Source organism: Bos taurus, chromosome 13 (genome assembly GCF_002263795.3).
Source record: "Bos taurus isolate L1 Dominette 01449 registration number 42190680 breed Hereford chromosome 13, ARS-UCD2.0, whole genome shotgun sequence".
NCBI lineage: Eukaryota > Metazoa > Chordata > Mammalia > Artiodactyla > Bovidae > Bos > Bos taurus.
In genome coordinates this window covers 36,885,634-36,906,533 of record NC_037340.1, presented here as the reverse complement: position 1 = coordinate 36,906,533, position 20,900 = coordinate 36,885,634, and the positions used below count along the sequence as shown (strand labels likewise).

At 42.3% G+C, this 20,900-nt stretch overlaps 1 protein-coding gene across 6 annotated transcripts in view; it reads right to left on the bottom strand.

Moving 5' to 3' along the window:
- Positions 1-11,835: 11,835 nt before the first annotated feature.
- Positions 11,836-20,900, bottom strand: part of MKX (mohawk homeobox) — a 71,470-nt gene continuing 62,405 nt past the window's right edge. For 4 of the 6 annotated variants that reach the window (XM_005214349.5, XM_025000610.2, XM_025000608.2 and 1 more), the window contains exons 6-7: positions 14,477-14,510; positions 11,836-14,371 (exon numbers count right to left, since the gene is read on the bottom strand). In XM_005214349.5, the coding sequence (XP_005214406.1) occupies positions 14,185-14,371; positions 14,477-14,510 (221 nt within the window). In that variant the 3' untranslated portion in view covers positions 11,836-14,184. The remainder of the gene's footprint in view (positions 14,372-14,476; positions 14,511-20,900) is intronic. The other 2 variants (NM_001192534.1, XM_005214350.5) reach the window with 2 other exon arrangements.

The window sequence follows — 20,900 nt, the reverse complement described above, 5'->3', positions numbered from 1 at the left end:
CCGTATTAAAACACAACAACAATCCTGTCATCTTCATTCTATGAGGTCCCCAAAGACAGTATAAGTTGGAGTTTTCAGAAAGAAGGTCTCACACTTGAGCTGCTGGGGTTTTGTGTATTGTGTGTGTTCTATTTGCTTTGATCACTAGAGCACTGACTTCTACTCTGAGACAGAAACACCAAGGAAAAAGGAGGGAAAGGAGGAGGGGGATGGGCAAACAACTAAAGAGAAGTGAGAATGTGAAACAGAAGCATGGGGTCCAGGCAGAGAAGCAGCGAGCCTGTGTAGGCTGTTTGGGGACAACAGTGGCGGAAAAGGGAGTGAAATGTAATCCCAGGTTCTTTAGTGCCGTTTGTTGGGCTTTGATCTGAGCGAACAGCACAGGAAGCAGTCAGCTCCACTCTGGTTTAACGTGATCAGGAACCTTCCCTCTGGGGTGAAATGCTAAAATCCACTGGCTCCTTTCTGAAAGGTCTTAATGAGCCAGCTTGAAGCTGAGGCTGTTTCTCCATTGGCCAATGGCAAAAAGTATGGAAAATTCCAGACAGTGGATAAACAAAACTTTCCAATGTATTTGGCTTTGGGGGTGCATGATATACGACGGTGGAGCTCTCAGTAGCAGATTTCCTTCCTAATGATGTTTTTCTTAGGCTAATAGGCAGCCCCCTTATGCTCCTGCACATTTGTGGCTCTGGCGGCCATGCTGCCTCAGAAGCTCTGCCACTTCTTACCACCTCCACCTGCTCATGCAAAAGTTCCTCTGATGATTCTTAACTAATTTAAGCAGATATATGCAATAAAACTCCACTTCCTGTGTTCCCCAGAACCTCTTTGTCACAACTGAGTACAAGAATTTACTATTTAATCAATGCATTTGGCATACTACTTCTCTCCTGCTGTGGTTATGTGACACATTCGACTTTTTTGAGAAATCTGAAAATCAACTTAAAAGAACCAGCATTGGTTCTAAGGGGGAATCGCTGGGCTAGACACTCCCATTATCCGAAAGCAAATTCGCTAAACCTCCGCTCACTCAATGACTCACTTCTTGAATTAATAAGGGTTCCCTCCCCCCGCCCCCCTAGTTTTGTGCCATGGCTTCTGCACAGGTCTCCCACCCGGCCGACCTCCCGGCCGACCTCTGTCCTATCGCTGCAGTGGTGAGACGGTTTCCTGTTTTTCCTGCTCTGGCAGAGCTGACCCCTGGCCTGGGCTTCTGCTGCAGCAGTTGCCCCTGCCTCAATCATGGTTTAGAAAGAAGAGAGGTCTTCTTCTTTGAGCACTGTTTAGGGCTTTCTCTGTCTTGGCTGGTCTGTGCCCCACAGCTGCTCTTGAGGCCCTGCCCGTCCATGGCCTGGACCTGCCTCTTGCTCCTGGCAGTAAAACCACAGCAAACTGGCCCCCCTGACCTGAAGGATTAAGCCTGGAGGCAGAAGACAAATGGTTACCAGCCTACTTGGTGATTTGGAACACAGGCCCCAGCGTGGCCTGGTTCCCAAGTGGCCGGCAGGGCTGAAATTATGGTTCTTCACAGTCAAAAAAGGCCAAAAACTCAGGAAGTGACTGCTCCGAGTGCCCTCCTGTCTCTCTTGAGGTGCTGCAGAGGGACAGGAGCCACGGTGGTCTCTGCCCAGAGTTCTCAGAGCCAGCATAGAACTGGGGAAATGTGTTTTATTAAATCTCAGCTGGTTGGAATTGTCACAGCCACTTTCCCATGGCCGGGGGGCTGGTGGGGGGGGGGGTTGTGTGTGGGGAGGGTGGGGAGGGGGAGCGGGTGGGACTCCTGCAGGGAGTGTCACTCAGCTTCAGAAGTGAGCAGAGGGACTTTGCAGTGGGCAAGGGTGGGAGAGAGGAGCCAAGTGGGGCTCCTCCAGGAGGGAGAACCAGGAATGGAGAGGGTTGGGAGGGTGACGGTGAGAGAGCTACTAAGACGTAGTCCAAGGGTCTTTCTTTCTGAGTGAGGAGAAGGGGTCCCGGGCAGGACCTTCATGGTTCCCTCAGAAGGGCTGGAGGAAGTGGAAGTCCTGAAATGACATCCTGACATTTCAATTTTAGGTAAGTCTTTTTACGAACCATGGAGAGTATTTTAAAATGCACAGTTAAGTTGTTGCACAACTATCACAACTATCTATTTCCAAAACTTCATTGCCTCCCAAAGAAGCAGTAAATCCTCATTGCCGGCTCCCTCTGCAGCCCCTCAATTCAATTCAGTTCAGTTCAGTTTAGTCGCTCAGTCGCGTCAGACTCTTTTCAACCCCATAGACTGAAGCACGCCAGGCTTCCCTGTCCATTACCAACTCCTGGAGCTTGCTGGTTAATCTATAAAATCCACTTTCGATCTCTATGAATTCACTTATTCTAGGTACCTCAAGGGCTGCTGCTGCTGCTGCTAAGTCGCTTCAGTCATGTCCAACTCTGTGCGACCCCATAGACAGCAGCCCACTAGGCTCCTCTGTCCCTGGGATTCTCCAGGCAAGAATACTGGAGAGGGGTGCCATTTCCTTCTCCAATGCATGAAAGTGAAAAGTGAAAGTGAAGTCACTCAGTCGTGCCCGACTCTTCGCGACCTCATGGATTGCAGCCCACCAGGCTTCTCCGTCCATGGGATTTTCCAGGCAAGAGTACTAGAGTGGGGTGCCATTGGGGTAGTCATACAATATTTGTCCTTTAGTGTTTGGCTCATGTTACTCACTGTCTTCAAAGTTCATCCATATTGTAGCATGTGTCAGTAATTTCACTCTTTTTTGTGGCTAAATGTCAAGGCTGTATATTGTCACCCTGCTTATTTAACTTATATGCAGAGTACATCATGAGAAATGCTGGGCTGGAAGAAGCACAAACTGGAATCAAGATTGCTGAGAGAAATATCAATAACCTCAGATATGTAGATGACACCAGCCTTATGGCAGAAAGTGAAGAAGAACTAAAGAGCCTCTTGATGAGAGTGAAAGAGGAGACTGAAAAAGTTGGCTTAAAGCTCAACATTCAGAAAACTAAGATCATGGCATCTGGTCCCATCACTTCATGACAAAAAGATGGGGAAACAATGGAAACAGTGGCTGACTTTATTTTTTGGGGCTCCAAAATCACTGCAGTTGGTGATTGCAGCCATGAAATTAAAAGACGCTTACTTTTTGGAAGGAAAGTTATGACCAACCTAAAGAGCATATTAAAAAGCAGAGACATTACTTTGTCAACAAAGGTCCATCTAGTCAAGGCTATGGTTTTTCCAATAATCATGTATGGATGTGAGAGTTGGACTACAAAGAAAGCTGAGTGCCAAAGAATTGATGCTTTTGAATTGTGGTGTTGGAAAAGACTCTTGAGAGTCCCTTGGACTGCAAGAAGATCCAACCAGTCCATCCTAAAGGAGATCAGTCCTGGGTGTTCATTGGAAGGACTGATACTAAAGCTGAAACTCCAATACTTTGGCCATCTGATGCAAAGAGCTGACTCATTTAAGAAGACCCTGATGCTGGGAAAGATTGAGGGCAGGAGGAAAAGGGTACGACAGAGGATGAGATGGTTGGTTGGCATCACCAACTCAATGGACATGGGTTTGGGTAGACTCTGGCAGTTGATGATGGATAGGGAGGCCTGGTGTGCTGCAGTTCATGGGGTCGCAAAAAGTCGGACACGACTGAGCAACTGAACTGAACTGAATGTTCAAAGTCTCTTTTTTTAACCATTGCATTTTCCCCACTTTGGATACCTTTGCAAAAACAGAAGGTCCTCAGTAAAATGTGTGAAGTCACGTATGTCATCAAAGGCTTTGCTTTAAGAAAAGACACCAAGGCTGGTGGAGTAGCAGCTGCTTACGAATCAGGCTAAGGAAGAAAAGAGTTCTGCCTTAGGAACCCAAAGAGGGCTCCATCAAGACTGACCACATATGACCTTTTAGAATTGGTCAGACTTGGAAGACTGACCCGCCAAGGAGTTAATAAACATGGAGGAAAGACAATTTGATATCCATTTTAATCTTTGCCTACACCTTAAAGAAATGTTCCTAATTTGTGGTTATTTACAACACTGTAAATCAAGCAAACACCATGAGGTGCCAATAAAAATTTTTAAAAATCAGCCTTAAATAGCTAAACTCTCAACAGCAGCTCATAAAGTGAGGCTTGGCAGTTGTTAGGTAGTTATGGTTAAATTGACAGTCCTTTGGGGAGTTAAGATATCCAAAAATGCAGAGGTAGTTAAGACTCTAGTGATAAATGGTTGGGCCTGTTGGTTGAAGAGATTTTACAGCACACATTTAAAGCTTAACCGCCTGTGAGAAAGTGAACAGGAAATAGAGGTTATCACTTCTTCGCGGCCACTCCATTCATTATTGACCTCAGGGGGTCGGTGACACACAAGGCAAGACTCAGGCTGTTTGAAGGAAGAAGTCATTTCTAGGTAACATGATACTTATCAGGCAGAAAGGGGGTTAGTGCCGGAGAGTTCAGCAAATCTAGCAAAGGTACAGAAAAGAAAGTAAAAACAAAATATCAGAACCAGAATTTTTCAGACTACAATAAAGAAAAATACTAAGACTGTAATCCCCCCTGAGACCTCTGTTAGAAGATGACAGAACAAAGTTATGTTTACTTGACTCCCTTTCCCAGAGTTTCCCACAAGTTCCAACAGGAAGAAAAACAGAGAGCAAAGCTTCATCTTTGATGAAACATGGCTTCGACACGACCAGGGAACATGAAGACTGTGTGATGTGTATAGAGACACGGGGATCATTCTAAGGGGTGATGTAAGAACTAATGCATAGACCTCTCTACATCTCAAGCAGGATATAGATTACCTAAAAGTGAGTGAAACAAAATCCTAAAATAGCCAATGAGTAATCTCTTACTTTGGAAGACCAGGGCTTGGGTCTTAGGCAGGTCACAGGAAAAGAGGTAAATCCCATGGAGCATTTAGTTTCATAACTTCAAGACTTATTGTCTACTATGAAAAAATGGACTAGACTGGAAAAGGAAATGGCAACCCACTCCAGGGTTCTTATTTGGGAAATCCCATGGACAGAGGAGCCTGGCAGGCTACAGTCCATGGGCCCACAGAGTGGGACACGACTGAGCACAGCACAGCAGCAACTTGCAGAGTATATTCACTGCCCTAAAACTTCATCTGTGCCCTGCCAGTTCATTCTTCCTTGTCTCCCAACCCATGGCAATCTCTAATCTTTTTTCCTATCTCCATAGTTTTGCCTTTTGTAGAATGTCATACAGTAGGAATAATACAGTATATTGCCTTTTCAGATTGACTTCTTTCACTTAGTGATATGCATTTAAATTTCCTCCCAGGTTTTTTCATGGCTTGATAGTTCATTTTTTTTCAGTGCTGAACCATGTTCCATTGTCTGTACCACATGATATTTATCTGTGTGCTTAGTTGCTCAGTTGTGTCTGACTCTTTGTGACCCCATGGACTGTAGCCCACCAGGCTCCTCTGTCCATGGGGATTCCCCAGGCAAGAATACTGGAGTGGGTACCATGCCCTCCTACAGGGCCCAACCCAGGGATCAAACCCACATCTCCCACATTGCAGGTGGATCCTTTACCATCTGAGCTACCAAGGAAGTCCAAGAATACTGGAGTGGGTAGCCTATCCCTTCTCCAGGAGAACTTCCCAACCCTGGAATTGAACCGGGGTTTCCTGCATTGCAGGCAGATTCTTTACCAACTGAGCTACCAGGAAGCCTGATATCTATCTATCCAATTACTAAAAAACCTCTTGGTTGCTTCCAAGTTTGGGTGCTGCTGCTGCTGTTAAGTCACTTCAGTTATGTCTGACTCTGTGTGACCCCATAGACGGCAGCCCACCAGGCTCCCCCATCCCTGGGATTCTCCAGGAAGAACACTGGAGTTGGTTGCCATTTCCTTCTCCAATGCATGAAAGTGAAAAGTGAAAGTGAAGTCTCTCAGTTGTGTCCAACTCTTTGTGACCCCATGGACTGCAGCCTACCAGGCTCCTCTGTCCATGGGATTTTCCAAGCAAGAGTACTGGAGTGGGGAGCCATTGCCTTCTCCCCAAGTTTGGGTGATTGTGAATAATATTGCTATAGCCATCCATGTGCAGGTTTTTGTGTGGATCAGATTTCAACCCTTTTGGATAGATATCAAGGAGCACAATAACTGATTCATATGGTAAGAATATGTTTTGTTTTATAAGGAACCACCAAACTGTCTTCCAGAGTGGCTGCACCATTTTGCATTCCCACCAGCTATGGATAAGAATTCCTGTTGCTCCACATACACACCAGCATTTGGTGATGTCACTGTTCTGGTTTTGGCCATTCTGATAGGTGTGTAGTGGTATCTCATTTTGGTCTTAATTGCATATGATGTGAGACATCTTTTCATATGCTCATTTGCCATCTGTATATCTTCTTTGGTGAGGTGTCTGTTAAGGTCTTTAGACTATTTTGAAATCAGGTTGTTTTCTTATTGAACTTAAGAGTTCTTTGTGTTCTTTGGACAAGAGTCTTTTATCACATGTGTTGTTTGCAAATATTTTCTCCCAGTCTGTGGCTTGTCTTCTCATTCTCTTGGCATTGTCTTTCAGAAGTTTTAAATTTTAATGAAGTACAGTTAAGCACTTTTTTTTTCTTATGTTTCATGTCTTTGTTGATGTATCTAAAAAGTCATCGCCATACCCAAGGTCGTCAAGGTTTTCTCTTATGTTGTCTTCTAGGAGTTTTATAGTTTTACATTTCACATTTAGATCAATGATCCATTTAGAATTAATTTTGGTGAATGCATGAAAGTTCTGTTTAGATTCTTTTTCTTTCCCGTTATATGTGGATGTCCAGTTGTTCCAGCACAAATTGTTAAAAAAACTGTTTTTTCCCCACTACATTGCCTTTGCTACTTTATCAAGTATCAGCTGACTGTATTTGTGTGAGTCTATTTCTGGGCTCTCTATTCTGTTGCTCTGTTGAATTTGTTTACTTTCAGCAACACTACACTGCCTTGATGACTGGAGCTGGATGACAAGTCTTGAGGTCAGGTAGTGTCAGTCCTCCCACTAAATTCTTCTTCAATGCTGTGTTGGCTATTCTGAGTCTTGCTTCTATATATAAACTTTAGAATCAATTTGTCAATATCCACAACAGAACTTGGTAGGATTTTTCTGGGGATTGTATTGAATCTATAGATCAAATTGGGAAGCACTGACATCTTGACAATATTGAGTCTTTCCAATCATTAACATGGAACAAATTTTTTACTTCTTCTATGATCTTTGATTTTGTTCATCAGAGTTTTGTGGTTTTCCTCATATAGATTTTATCCATAGTTCATTAGATATACACATATTTAATTTTTAGAAATGCCTAGCTCATTTTGAGTGTCAAAATAAATTGCCAAGAGATGTAAGATTAAATATACAAAAATAAACCAAAGAACTAAGAGCAGAAAAGTTAGATGAATCTTTTTATAATCTAGGCACTAACTATGTACCAGGTACTATTGTTATACGTGCTGTTGTGTATATAACGAATTTAACCCTCACAATGCTAGGAAGTAGGTATCATTATGATTCAAATTTTACAGATAAGGAAGCTGAGGTTAAGTGTCTTGTCTAAGATTGTAGAGCTACTAAGCAGAAGAGATAGAACTTGAACCTCAACAGTCTGGCTCTAGAGCCGAATTGCATCTATGATGACCAAATGTATGTAGTTCCCGCTTACACACTGTAGGTGTATGCACGTGTGATGTTTAAGGTTCTAAATTTTTTTAATATTATAAAGTGAAAGTGAAGTCGCTCGGTTGTATCTGACTCTTTGTAACCCCATGGACTATAGCCTACCAGGCGCCTCTGTCCATGGGATTTTCCAGACAAGAGTACTGGAGTGGGTTGCCATTTCCTTCTCCAGGAGATCTTCCCAACCCAGGGATTGAACCCAGGTCTCCCGCACTGTAGGCAGACGCTTTACCATTTGAGCCAGTAGGGAAGTACTTTCAATATTATAACAGAAATAAAAATATATTAAAAACTGGGGAACTATTTGCAACCTATATTATAGACAAGGTTGTTGTTGTTGTTGAGTTGCCCAATCATGTCCAGCTCTTTGCGACCCCACGGAGAGCAGCACCTCAGGCCTCCCTGTCTATCCCATCTCCCAGAGTTTGCCCAAGTTCATGTTCCTTGCATTGATGATGCTGTCCAGCCATCTCTTCCTGTTATGGTAATGAAGTTATAAATACACAAAGAGCTCATACACATCACTAACAAACAGACAAGAGAAAGAAAGAAAGGGAAAACAGACAGACAGGTAGGCAGTTCACTGAATAGAAATACTAATGGCCAATAAGCTTATGCATAATGTTTCTCATCATTAAAACAATGATATAATTTTTACTTATGACATTTTCAAGTATTGAAAAGCGTAGTAATATTCAATGTTTTGACTAAGAGGAGGAAAACGGACACTCATGCCCTATTGTTAGAAGTGTAAAATGGTAAAACTTTAAAATGGTAATTTAGCAATGAACATCAAAAATTTAATGTACCTATTGTTTGACATTAATTCCACATCTAGTTATCTATCTGACAGATGTATAAGTGGCTGAGGGCTTCTTAGGTGGCTCAGTGTTAAAGAATCCACTTACCAGTGCAGGAGATATAGGACACGTAGGTTCAATCCTTCAGTCAGGAAGATCCACTGGAGGAGGAAATGGCAACCCACTCCAGTATTCTTGCCTGGAAAATCCCACGGACAGAGGAGCCTGGTGGGCTATAGACTACAGGGTCTCAAAGAGTCAGGCATGACTGAGCAACTTAGCACACTTAAGTGGCTGAAGACATATATACACAAATACAGAGCTACTCAAATATGGTCTGCATAATGATGGTAGTCTATAGGTGGCTTGTTATTTGTCTGCCAGGAGATCAGAGGCCAGAATGTAGATCAGTCTCACTTTTAAGAGCACCATGAGTCCAGGTGACAATTTTTTTTCGTAGAAAGACTTTCTTAAGAAAGCAGTATATTGATTTGTATTTGGTGAAAGCCCCTCATCTCACTGTGAAACAGCACTTTGAATAGCACTAGTTTATAATAACTAAAAACTGGAAATAACTCAAAAGTGTTTAGGGGTATTTGTTGGATTAACTTAATAACCCCAAACCCAAATTCTATGCATTCATTTAAAATAAGGAAATCTACACATGGTATATACACATATACACTGTATATATATATATATATATATGGGCTTCCCCAGAGGATCAGCAGGTGAAGAATCCACCTGCAGTGAAGGACTCGCAGGAGATGCAGGTTCAATCATTGGGTCAAGAAGATCCCCTTGGTAGTTATGAAGAACTCACCTGCCAATGAAGGAGGCATGAGACCTGGGTTCAGTCCCTGGGTTGGGAAGATCCCATGGAGGAAGGCATGGCAACCCACTCCAGTATTCTTGCCTGGAGAATCCCATGGACAGAGGAGCCTGACAGGCTATAGTCCATGGGGTCACAAAGAGTCGGACACAGCTGAAGCAACTGAGCATGTACCCATGCACTGTATATGTATACACACAGGATGGAGTGGAAGAAATTTTGCAAAGCAGTAGGAATATATTAATAGTAAGAAGTACAAGATGAAGAAGTACAAAAAGTACAAGATGAAAAAGTACATGTACACAGAGTGTCTGGAAGCACACACAAGACGGTTTTGAACCATGGTTATCTTGGGGACATGGGATAGGGTGTGGGGCTTTTATGCTTATGTCCCTCTGTATAGCTTAAATGTGTCTACAACTAGCATAAGTTACATCTATGATGTTTTAAAATATGAATTAAAAATTTTGTTCAAAAGTAATGAATCAGGCTCACTGCAGAGTGAATTTCCAGAAACTGTAAATTTGAGCTGAAATTTCTTTCAGAATACTTATTGAGATAATCTTTAAATGGGATGGGATGAATTTCCATGGAGGCATTTGTGTGAAGATGTAAGAACACATCAGCTTGTCTTTCCTAACTCAGAAATCCATTTTTCTCACCTTATTATGGCCAATGCACACACCTCCCAAGGCAAATTTTAGTCCATCTCCAGGATGGGTCTCAAAACTAGGAATTGGTGAAGTCAGGACTCTGTCCCTGCGGTGTGACAATCAGTGATCTAATTCAGATCGTGACTGTCACAAAGAAGTTCAGGACCAAAAGATACTTTGTGCTCAAAAAGGCCCGAAGATGGTGGATCATAGCAAGTCTTTTCAAAATCTAGGGTTCCTATATGCTTCATGGAAACCACAATTTATTCTGCCAGAAATTATGGGATATTAGGCCTTTCAGAGTCATCTGGAACACATTAATAATCATTAACATTTGTACAGTACCATGCAGTTTGCAAAGCACTTTCTTATCCACTGTCTTACTCAATCCTCATAACAGACCTTTGGGGTAGGTAGATTTTATAGATCAGGTTTTATAGATGTAAACACTGGGTACAGAAGGCTTATGTTTATTCCCAAAAGACACTGAGGAGTGAAAAGGCGAAGCCAGGCTGTGGCAGCCTAGATTCTTACCACCACCCCACACTGCCTTCCAAGGCATCTGACTTAAGTGGTGCAGACAGAAGCGCCTGGGCAGCTTGCTTTTATTCTCTGTGTTTATTTGCCTGATGTTATGCCTTTGAGCTGGATGAGTTTTAAAGCAGACCATGGCTGTTGCCACTGTTTGTTAAACATCGCTACTTGGAGTGAGCAGAGAGTACAGACAGCAGTTTGAGTTCTTGGTCATCTTGAACAGGATCAAGCAGGACAAACAGAGGGGAAAGCAATTCCTGTTGACGGAATGAAGGAAGCCATAGCACACGCTGCGTTTTCTATGGGCACATCTGTTCTTTCTACCTTGGTTCTACTTTAAGCTTTTCTCCAGGAAGTTCAAAGTGATGGTAATAAAATGATCTTTCTTGAAGGCCTAGTTTTGATACCTACTTTAACTATTTCACGCAATCTTCCATGTCAGAGAGCTTTTCTTTCCCAAGGTTTTTATTAAACTATCTACATCTCGTATTCCACTTATATTTCTACTTCCTTGCACATAAGCTCCATAGAGAGGAATTAAAATTATATGATAATACCTTCCAGTTACTGAGCACCTATTAACTGCCAAACAATGTGGTAGGGGGCTTCCCGGGTGGTGGTAGTTGTGAAGAACTCACCTGCCAATGAAGGAGGCATGAGACCTGGGTTCAGTCCCTGGGTTGGGAAGATCCCGTGGAGGAGGGCATGGCAACCCACTCCAGTATTCTTGCCTAGAGAATCCCATGGACATAGGAGCCTGGTGGGCTGCAGACCCATCAGGTCGCCAAGAGTCGGACACGACTAAGCGACTCAGCACACAGGCACCCCCTGTGGCAGGCACTTTGTATATCATATATTATCTTTAAACCTTGCAGCACACTCTACGGGTTATAACTCATTGCTCTCACTTTGCGGGACTGGGTCTGGACCCATCAGTAGTGAGTGGCAGAGCTGGGATGGATGCAGGCACACATCTGTGTAGCCTCAAAGCCAAGGTTCTCTCTAACTCACAGCTCGCAATAATAATGCGTATTGAATTAGCTACTGGAGGAAGGTATTTAATGAAAACGTTCATTTTAAAGTTCTGTATTTTAACAGTGAGCATCATACATTCTTTTCCTCAGCTCTTAAAAGGTGGGTTGGTGGTGATCTCAGGTGGTCTCAGGTGATGAAATTCAACGCTGATCCAAATGTGAAGCTCCCACATCACATCCCTGACCAACCTTAGGAGAATTATGGCACATAATGGACCCTTTTGTTCTGCTTCTCTTTCCACCTGGTCAGCTCTCAAAGGAAAACAACATTCTTATGATCATTGTGAGGTCTAGAAATTAACTTTTATTTTAAATCTGTCAAGAACTCCTGGCAGTTATTAATTTTATTAAAATGATTACATATGGCAAAACAAAGAATAGAGGTAATTCTATTTCTCTACAACATAAATTATGAGTTAGGGTCTCAGCTGCTGACTCAGCATTGTTGAAGAATTTTTTTAAAGGATTGGGGGGAGGACTTTAATTTCCAGAAAATATTAAAGCAGCATAAGAAAAAAAAAAGTAAAAGTAATTGCAACTGGAGATACTGCCTAGGATGTGCTAATTATATAATTGTCTTGATGTATTTATAGACCAGACTCCAAGCTTTGGTGTTTAAAAACAAAAAATCACGTGAAGAGCTGTCCTTATTGATTTGTCATCTGTAATTTATAACATAGAACAAATTTGCTGATTCTTTTTGAAAAGGTGGTAAAAATCAATTATGACTAATTTAAATAAAAAAGCAACCAGCATTCATTTATCTAACTGAAATATGTAAAAACAAAAACAATTTTATTAAAATATTTAATACCAGAATAACTTATAATAGTATGAAAAAGAGTGAAGTACTTGTCCTTAGTTTTCACTGACATGATCACATTTTGGCAAACTTGTTTTATAAAGATTCCAAAGTTTTTATCATGGATCTATAACTATTTAAGGATCTTATAAACCAAAAGAACTCATACTTCATCTGATCATACAGTCATAACTTACATATCTTGCTTTGCACTTACTCTTACTGCAAACAGCAACTTAGAAAACAAAGTAAAAATATATATATATACAAAATATTTTTATATCAAATTATTTTCATTACACTAAATAAACCCAACCCCCAAATGTTATGTTACATGAAAAAGTGTCCTACAATTTATATCAAGACTGATACTGTCCATATATCAACTAGAGCAGCCTTTGGTTTTAAACGTATTTTGCAAAATAAAGAAAAATATCACCATGCGGCTGCACTGCTGGCTGTCATTCACACTCAAAAAAATGCTTTCCAGTTTTTAAAAAAAATTATAAAATAGATTACATACCCAGAAAAAACATCCCAACATAAGAGTCAAGGCTCTTTTACTTCTCTGAGCACAAATACTCTGTTATATTTGGCATCTCTTCTGTTTATTCAAACTTCAAGCCTCCCCAGGCTGATGAGAATACTAACGTTTGACTGAAAAAGATCTTCTTTCTTGATATTGATTATTCTCACTCAATGATAGCCTAATTTAGAAACAAAATGTACTTTATTTTAATGCATGATTTCATTTTAATGTCCTACTTGGCAAAATTCAGAGACTGTTCAATGTTTGTTTTCCATATGTCTTAAATTTAAAAATCAATGTTGTGTGTATATGTATACCCACAGAGATCCATTTCCTTTATTGCCTTGTTCTCAATGCAGTGTAAGTTGCCCATCAGCAATTGTGATTTGAAATGAACCAAATAAAAGGTTTTTCCATGTGAAAAAGAGCTATTCCGTATGAAAAACAGTTTCCATCACAAAAAACACTGACTCTAATGCAAATGGGATTATGTTTTAAAACTAAATTATAAATTGAGTTTTACACAGGAAAATTTCGAGTTACTGAGATAATGAAGTTTTTGAAAACTTTGGCAAAACTTGAGAAAAAAATCCAAATCAATTCTAAAGAGCATCATGGTGTCTTCCAGCAGTGCTTAAAGACTTATTTTTCTGATCGCATTCATTGCCATTTTCCTTGAATGTACACATTATGTGATTCCCAAGCCTTTCCTTTTGGAAGTTTGTAACCTACCAGATATCCAGGCAGGATACATGCATAAAATTCTCACTGTCACTCTGCAAAGCACATTGAACAATTTTAAATATTGCAGATTTTTTTTTTTAAAAGGAACATTTCATCTGGGCTGAAGAGATTTCCAAGCTTTAACATGGGAACTAGTGAACACATTTCAAGGTGTTCAGCAGTTTTGGTTCCAGTCCTGGCACCGGTGGCAGGTCCATCCAGAATAAAGCTCACAGTTTAGTAAGCATTGTGGTGCTATCGTTTTGAGGCACTGCTGCTCTGCTGTGCCCACGTTGTAACTTATTTTCAAGAAGCAAGGCACTTACTGTAACGGCAACACAGACATTTTACGCATACTTGGAGTAACATAAAATAAGTTAATATTTTTGATTAAAGTGGAGTTTTATAATTTATATGTCTTTTACAGAAGCAACTAAATGATACATTTAGGATGATTAAAAATAAGAAGAGGTTTGAGAGGGAGTCACTGTCACTCCTGCTCCAGCTCTTAGGATGAGGGTTTATGAAAAAACACTGAAGCGAAGAACGGCCATCCATCTGAAAAGTGACAAACTCTTAAAACTGCGGAACCAGGGGCACTTTGACCGTCTTCACTTCCGCAATGTGGGACGACTTCTGGATGATGCAGCTGGTGGTCCCCTGCGGCTTGTCCTTTCCCTGCGCGAGATTGGTTAAGGCCATGGCTGCGTTGATCTCCTTCCAGTATGTGTCATCCTTGCTCGGTCCCTTTCTAGTAGCTGCACTGGATTTAAGCAGAACAGAAAGAAAATGATCAAACTCACAGCAGCGTACGTAGAAAAGATCATCACTGAAAAGCATGGATGGCATATAAAAACATACCACTCACCTGTCACCCTTATTAGATCCATTTTCCAGAGTGTCTGTAAAGAAAAGCAAAGATTGGATTACTTTTCTTTTTTTGTTTTCTTTTTTCCAAAAACAAACAAACAAACAAACAAACACCCAGTATTTACTTATTTCTGGCTGTGTTGGATCTTTGTTGCTGCTTGGGCTTTTTCTCTAGTTGGGGTGAATGGGGGCTCTCTGTAGTTGCGGTGCACGGGCTTCTGATAGGGGTGGCTTCTTTGGTTGCAGAGCACAGGCTCCAGCACACTCAGGCATCGGTAGCTGCAGTGCATAGGCTCAGGAGTTGCAGCTCCCAGACTCTAGAGTGCAGGCACAATACTTGTAGCATATAGGCTTAGCTGCTCCACAGCATGTGGGATCTTTCCGGATCAAGCATCAAACTCTCTTCCCCTGCACTGGCAGGAGGATTTTTTACCACTAAGCCACCAGGAGAGCCTGAACTATAAAATAGGGGCTCCTGGATGATCTTTGGAGTGCCTGTAGCTCAACAGTCTATGGTTTCCTGGAAATCAAACCTCATCTCAGGAGAAAGACTGGCAAATAGTCCCCTCTGGCAAGTCAGCAGATGAACATGACCCAGTGCTGACAGCAACCTGGAATTCCTGGTGTATCAGAACAAGCAGCTCTGGTGTGTAAGGTCCACATAAGCCCTGCACCGTCCATTGCAGGGAATGAAGCGTAGGGTGTGGCCTCTGCTCATGCATTTTCACCTTTGGTTTAGATTGGCTCCTTCACTCAGAACATGCATGTCTATCAAAACCACATTATTACGAAGGAGGATGAAATGGGTTTCTGGTCTGGATTAAGCCTCTCTAGGGGAACTCCTTTGGCCAAAAGAACGAGATATTGGGAACACAAAAACAGACATGCTGGAGGGAAAGATTCCAGAGGGTAAAGAAGTGGGGGAAGAACAAAGAATGGGGTTGGGACTCCCCATCAGCCTTCAGTTCAGTTCAGTTCAGTTGCTCAGTCATGTCTGACTCTTTGCGACCCGTGAATCGCAGCACACCAGGCCTCCCTGTCCATCCCCGGAGTTCACTCAAACTCACGTCCATCGAGTCAGTGATGCCAACCAGCCATCTCATCCTCTGTCGTCCCCTTTTCCTCCTGCCCCCAATCCCTCCCACCATCAGAGTCTTTTCCAATGAGTCAGCTCTTTGCATGAGGTGGCCAAAGTACTGGAGTTTCAGCTTTAGCATCATTCTTTCCAAAGAACACCCAGGACTGATCTCCTTAGAGGCCCCAAAATACAGTAGTTAAGTCACTGCCATCAACAACCACCACTACCACCAAGAAGCTGCAGGAGGCGCTGTGCCACACATGAGAAGCACAAGAAACATGGCATTTGCTCACAGCTGTCTCTGAACTCCATGGTTTCTGGAAAGCTTTCTCCTGCTCCCAGTCCTCTCCTTTTCTTCTTCTCTCCTAACCCAGTATTTCTGAAGGCCAATTTTTTTTCTCTGCAATTCTCAAGGCTAGTTAGGCCATGCACCCCAATGTCCAGCCCTGGGCTCCCAGAGGGTTGTGGAACCAGGAGAGACCTGGGGGGAAGAGCATGAACATGATAATAATATAGTCCAGCCATGGCGGCACTTCCAGGGACGAGAGGGAAGAGAAAACAGCAATATGGCCACTTCGACATAGTAGCTAAACTTTGATGCCTTCAGAAAAGAGTCAGTGAAGTGTGTTCACACATCCTGAGTCAGGCCGTGCAGTGAAGACCTGAGACAATAATGGTCGCCATGAGCTCTTTGCACAACCTTTTACTCAAGGCCCACCTCACCCCCGCACCAAAAAAAAAAAAAAAAAGGAAGACATCAAGCGAAACAAAAGCACTTAGTGAATAAATGACAAAGTCGTTAAATGAATTTAATAAATAAATAAATGAGACTACGTGTGCTGCTGTGCTGTGCTTAATCCCTAAGTCCTGTCTGCCTCTTTGTGACCCCATGGGCTGTAGCCGCTAAGCTCCTCTGTCCATGGGATTCTCCAGGCAAGAATACTGGAGTGGGTTGCCATGCCCTCCTCCAGGGGGTTTTCCCAACCCAGGGATATTACCCTGGTGGATTCCTTACTGTCTGAGCCACCAGGGAAGCCCAAGGCTACATGTGTCTGGCCCCAAATGGAACAATAAGTGTTAGTCCCTTTGGTTTTCTTTTAAGGCATCTTTGGAAAAATAAGTGGATCCGTGAGCAGTTGATCACCTTCTGGACCTTCTGGCCCCTGCAAGGTCAGCTTGGACGGTTAGCTCCACCTCTGGTGCTTGATAATTTTGGAATTAGAATATTACTCATGTAAATAGAAGAAAAACAATGACAACTTTGAATTCACAGAACTGTGATGATCCTAGCTTACTATGTCCTATGTTCCTTGTATGATTCTAGGCACTTTGGGTCTAACTTATTCGGTGTTAGTAACTTTGGCCACCTGATGTGAAGAGCTGATTCACTGGAAAAGGAGGAGAAGGAGCCCACAGAGGATGAGATGGTTGGATGACATCACCAACTCAATGGACATGAGTTTAAGCAAGCTCCGGGAGATGGTGAAGGACAGGGAAGCCTGGCGTGCTGCAGTCCATGGGGTCGCAAAGAGTTGGACATGACTTAGCGACTGAACAACAACAAAAAAAACTCTGCGTGTGGGCAGCAAGTCTCTGCTGTCTATTAAGTCTTTCTTTGTTTGGTGCTATTATCTGCAAATCTTTGCTCAATGACGACAGAGACAACAGAGAATAAGTCAATACCTTTGTTTAGGACAAGAAAAGCTAACAACATTGGACATTTTACACAGAGAGAGAGAGAATAAAAAAGGGGGTTAGCCTTTGCTCACTTTTGTCTACAAATTGCAACCATTCTGTTGCCAAAGAGAAACAATAGGTGTTGGAGATATTTATTCAATGGAAAGTCTTGGCAAAAGCAGAGTAAGGTCCATGATTCCCTAAACAACGTTAGGGAAATAACACAACCTAATTTAGAGAAGACCATGTGACTCACGTTCTGGCTCAGGGATGGAACTCTCTTGAATGTTCAGAATCAGATTCCCCACCTGGACTGTGAACAGTGAGTGGTTACAGAGCAGAGGACAGGAAGGAAGCAGGTGGCTGCCGACTGCACATGCAAGGAAGACACAGACATCCCTGTGAAGGTCCACGGAGAGCTTCCTTGGCCCCCTTGCCAGCTAGACACTGCAAGCACTCCCTAACTTCATGACTGCTTGCTGGAAGCATTCCACCAACAAACACCTTGACCACAGCCAACTGTGAAACTGTAAAACTCTGCTTACTCTTGGGGCCTATGTGTTTTACAGTTTGGTGCTTATGAAAATACACTTCAAAGTGTAAGCACAGAGACCCCATCCCCATTTGGGAGTTCTTCATTAGTTTCAGGAATTTTCACAATGTCCTTGCAACAAAGAGGATTCCTGTGTTTTATTTCTAGGGCAGATGGGCACTTAGTGTCATTAGGTATGGGTTCAGGTTCCTTTCCCAACCACAGAAGAAAAGGTTTCATAAAAAAAGGAATGAAAAGAAACAGTCTGCTTCTGTATCAGTCCAGTGTTAAAACAGCATGTAACAAATTTCAATGTCAAAGATCTCAAACCGAGAAGGAAAAGCTGACTGTGACTGCTTTTGGGGGTGGGGGTGGGGGGGTCTCTGTGCCCAGGTTTTGGTTCAGAACATACACTGGTGTTAGAAGGGTGTGCTTTTCCTACTACTGGGTATTATGCATCTGAGAGACACCCCCCACCCCCGCCCCCTCAGAGGCGCAGTTCCCAGAGGAAGCAGCCAGGGGAAGACAGCAAACAGGGGCCCTTTTACTCTGAAACATTCATGCTTTTGTAGGAAAGCGAAGGACTATAAAGATCTGGCAGTTTGGGGAGACTTTTTTCCCCCCTATTCCTTGCGCTGAGATGAAATCTGGGGAAATGCCCCAGATTATCTGAGGGGAGTTCAGAAAATGCACAACCTGCTCATTCTATGAAATAATTGTGTTAAATGTGATTTTTTTTTTTTCACATGCTCTTTTCCTTTGAAGTATAAACCGGCTGGCAGTCATTTGGTTCAATGGCTTTGTGTCTTTTCAGCCGATCATCAGGATTTAAGGAAGGGTGGGTTTCTGAACACTTCCCCCCCTCCCCACTTCCAACTCAACGCCACTGCAGCAGATGGGCGGTCTCGTTGGCTCTCCTCCAGGAGTGGCACCCAGTAGCTCAAGGAAGGATCTGACAGGAGAAGGAAGGGCTCTGAACGCTGCTGAAAAGAGGGCAGTCTGAGCCAGAGCAGGCGTTTCCCTGACGCTAATTACCATGCACAGACCCGAGGTCTATGCATGTCCTACATTCAGCTCAGCCTATCTCCTACTCTGCAAGTAGCTTGGCTCAGCCTCTCCCACGTCTGAGCTAAAATGCCTTTTTAGATCCTCAGGTTCCAAAAATCAGCTACGCTGTCAATTACCATAAAAGCAACTGGTTGGCAGGAACAACTTACTGAACCAGCCAAAAGAGCATGTTTTAAGACCAAAAAAGAAAAGGAATGAAAAAGAAAAAAAAAAAAAAAAAGGCTTGCGTAGTTAGGAAAATCTTGGATGCTGTAAAACCCAAACCATGTTGAAACTTAAAATGGGGCTATCCTCAGTTTGGACATGTGTTTCCTTATAAAGTTAAGTAGAGAAACAATTATAAAGGAAATTCAGTCCTACTACACCTCAGAGTCCTGTGAGCGCAAAGCCCTGTGGGCAGATGTCCATTCAAGTTTGAGAAACATGGTTCAGAAATATTAACTCTGAAATATATATTCCTGAAGTAACATTTCTGGTCATAAAAAGAGACAAAAATAGGGCCAAAGCTTTTGTGCTGAGATGGTTTTCAAATTTAATCAGTTAAGTCCTAAAGTTAGGAATGTCTTGGAATGTTTCCCCAAAGACTACTCACACCACAGAAAGGTAAATAAAATTATGTCTAAGAACCTGAGTATCTCTAATTAAGTGATCTGAGTCATCCATCCATTGTGTGTTTTCCTAAATGAAGGGGGAGAGAGAGCTCCAGATGCTTGACATCTGTACCCTCTCACCCTTGGTCGGTTTGGGGGCCGCTGCTGGAGACAGCAGGGGTGGATACCCAGGCCCAGTGCTTCTCACCTCAGCATCCTGAGGGCCCCTGGCACACTACCCGGATCATCTCTGGAGTTACTTACATACTTGGCGCAGCGGACATAAAGACTGAGACTCTTGGGGAATTGGCCAGATATGAAGCCTCACTAAGATTCCGAAATACTGATTGCTCCAAATTTTCAGGATCTCATAATAGACAGATCCCCATTCCCCTTGTTCTGTCTGTCCCTACTTCCCTAGGCACTAGGTCTGGGCTGGGTTCACACACCTGGCTGACTGATTCCACTGTAACTCTACATTTATTTACTTTTAAAAACAGAATTTCGGGACTTCCCTAGAGGTCCAATGGTTAAGACTTTGCTTTCCAAGGCAGAGGGTATGGGTTCGATCCCAGGTAGGTGAGCTAAGATCCCACATGCCTCCGGCCAAAAAAGAAAAACAAAACATAAAACAGAAGCAATATTGTAACAAATTCAATAAAGACTTTAAAAATGGTGGCAAAACTAATACAATTATGTAAAGTTTAAAAATAAAATAAAATTTAAAAAAAATGGTTCCCATCAAAAAAAAATCTTAACAAATAAACATTTAAAAAAAATAAAAGTAGCATTTGTTGTTGCTCTCTAATAAGAAAGTCATGCAGGTTTGCTGCAGAAAATACAGGAAAAAGTGGAAAAGAGAAAATCGAGGGCAGTTTAGGGATAACTCGAATTAATATTTGGATGAATGGCCTCCCAAAGTAAGTTTATATACATTTTTTTAAAAAGAGAGTCATTTTGTACATGTTTTAGAACTTGCTTTTCCACTGAACGTCTACCTTTTCCTTACCTTTTGCTAACAAAGAAGATAATACTCTATCACCTGGCCTACCCTGATGTGGCAACATTTGTTTTTTCTTTTTGAACCTATGAAAAAGAAACAGCTTGAAAAAATTCAAAATCTAGCTCCACTCAGTTTAAACTTGGATATTGAGAATCTTGAATGTTATAAGAAGGGGCTACCATTAACAATTACTAGCATTTCATCATTGAAGCGATCTTGGTTGATAAAGCCACCTTCAAAGACTATGGCAAGGTCAAAAGCATTGTTTACATAGAAAGCCTATTAAAAACCTATCAACATCTTTTCCGGAGAAGGAAATGGCAACCCACTCCCGTACTCTTGCCTGGAAAATCCCTTGGACGGAGGAGCCTTGTAGGCTACAGTCCATGGGGTCGTGAAGAGTCAGACACAACTGAGCGACTTCACTTTCACTTTTCACTTTCATGCATTGGTGAAGGAAATGGCAACCCACTC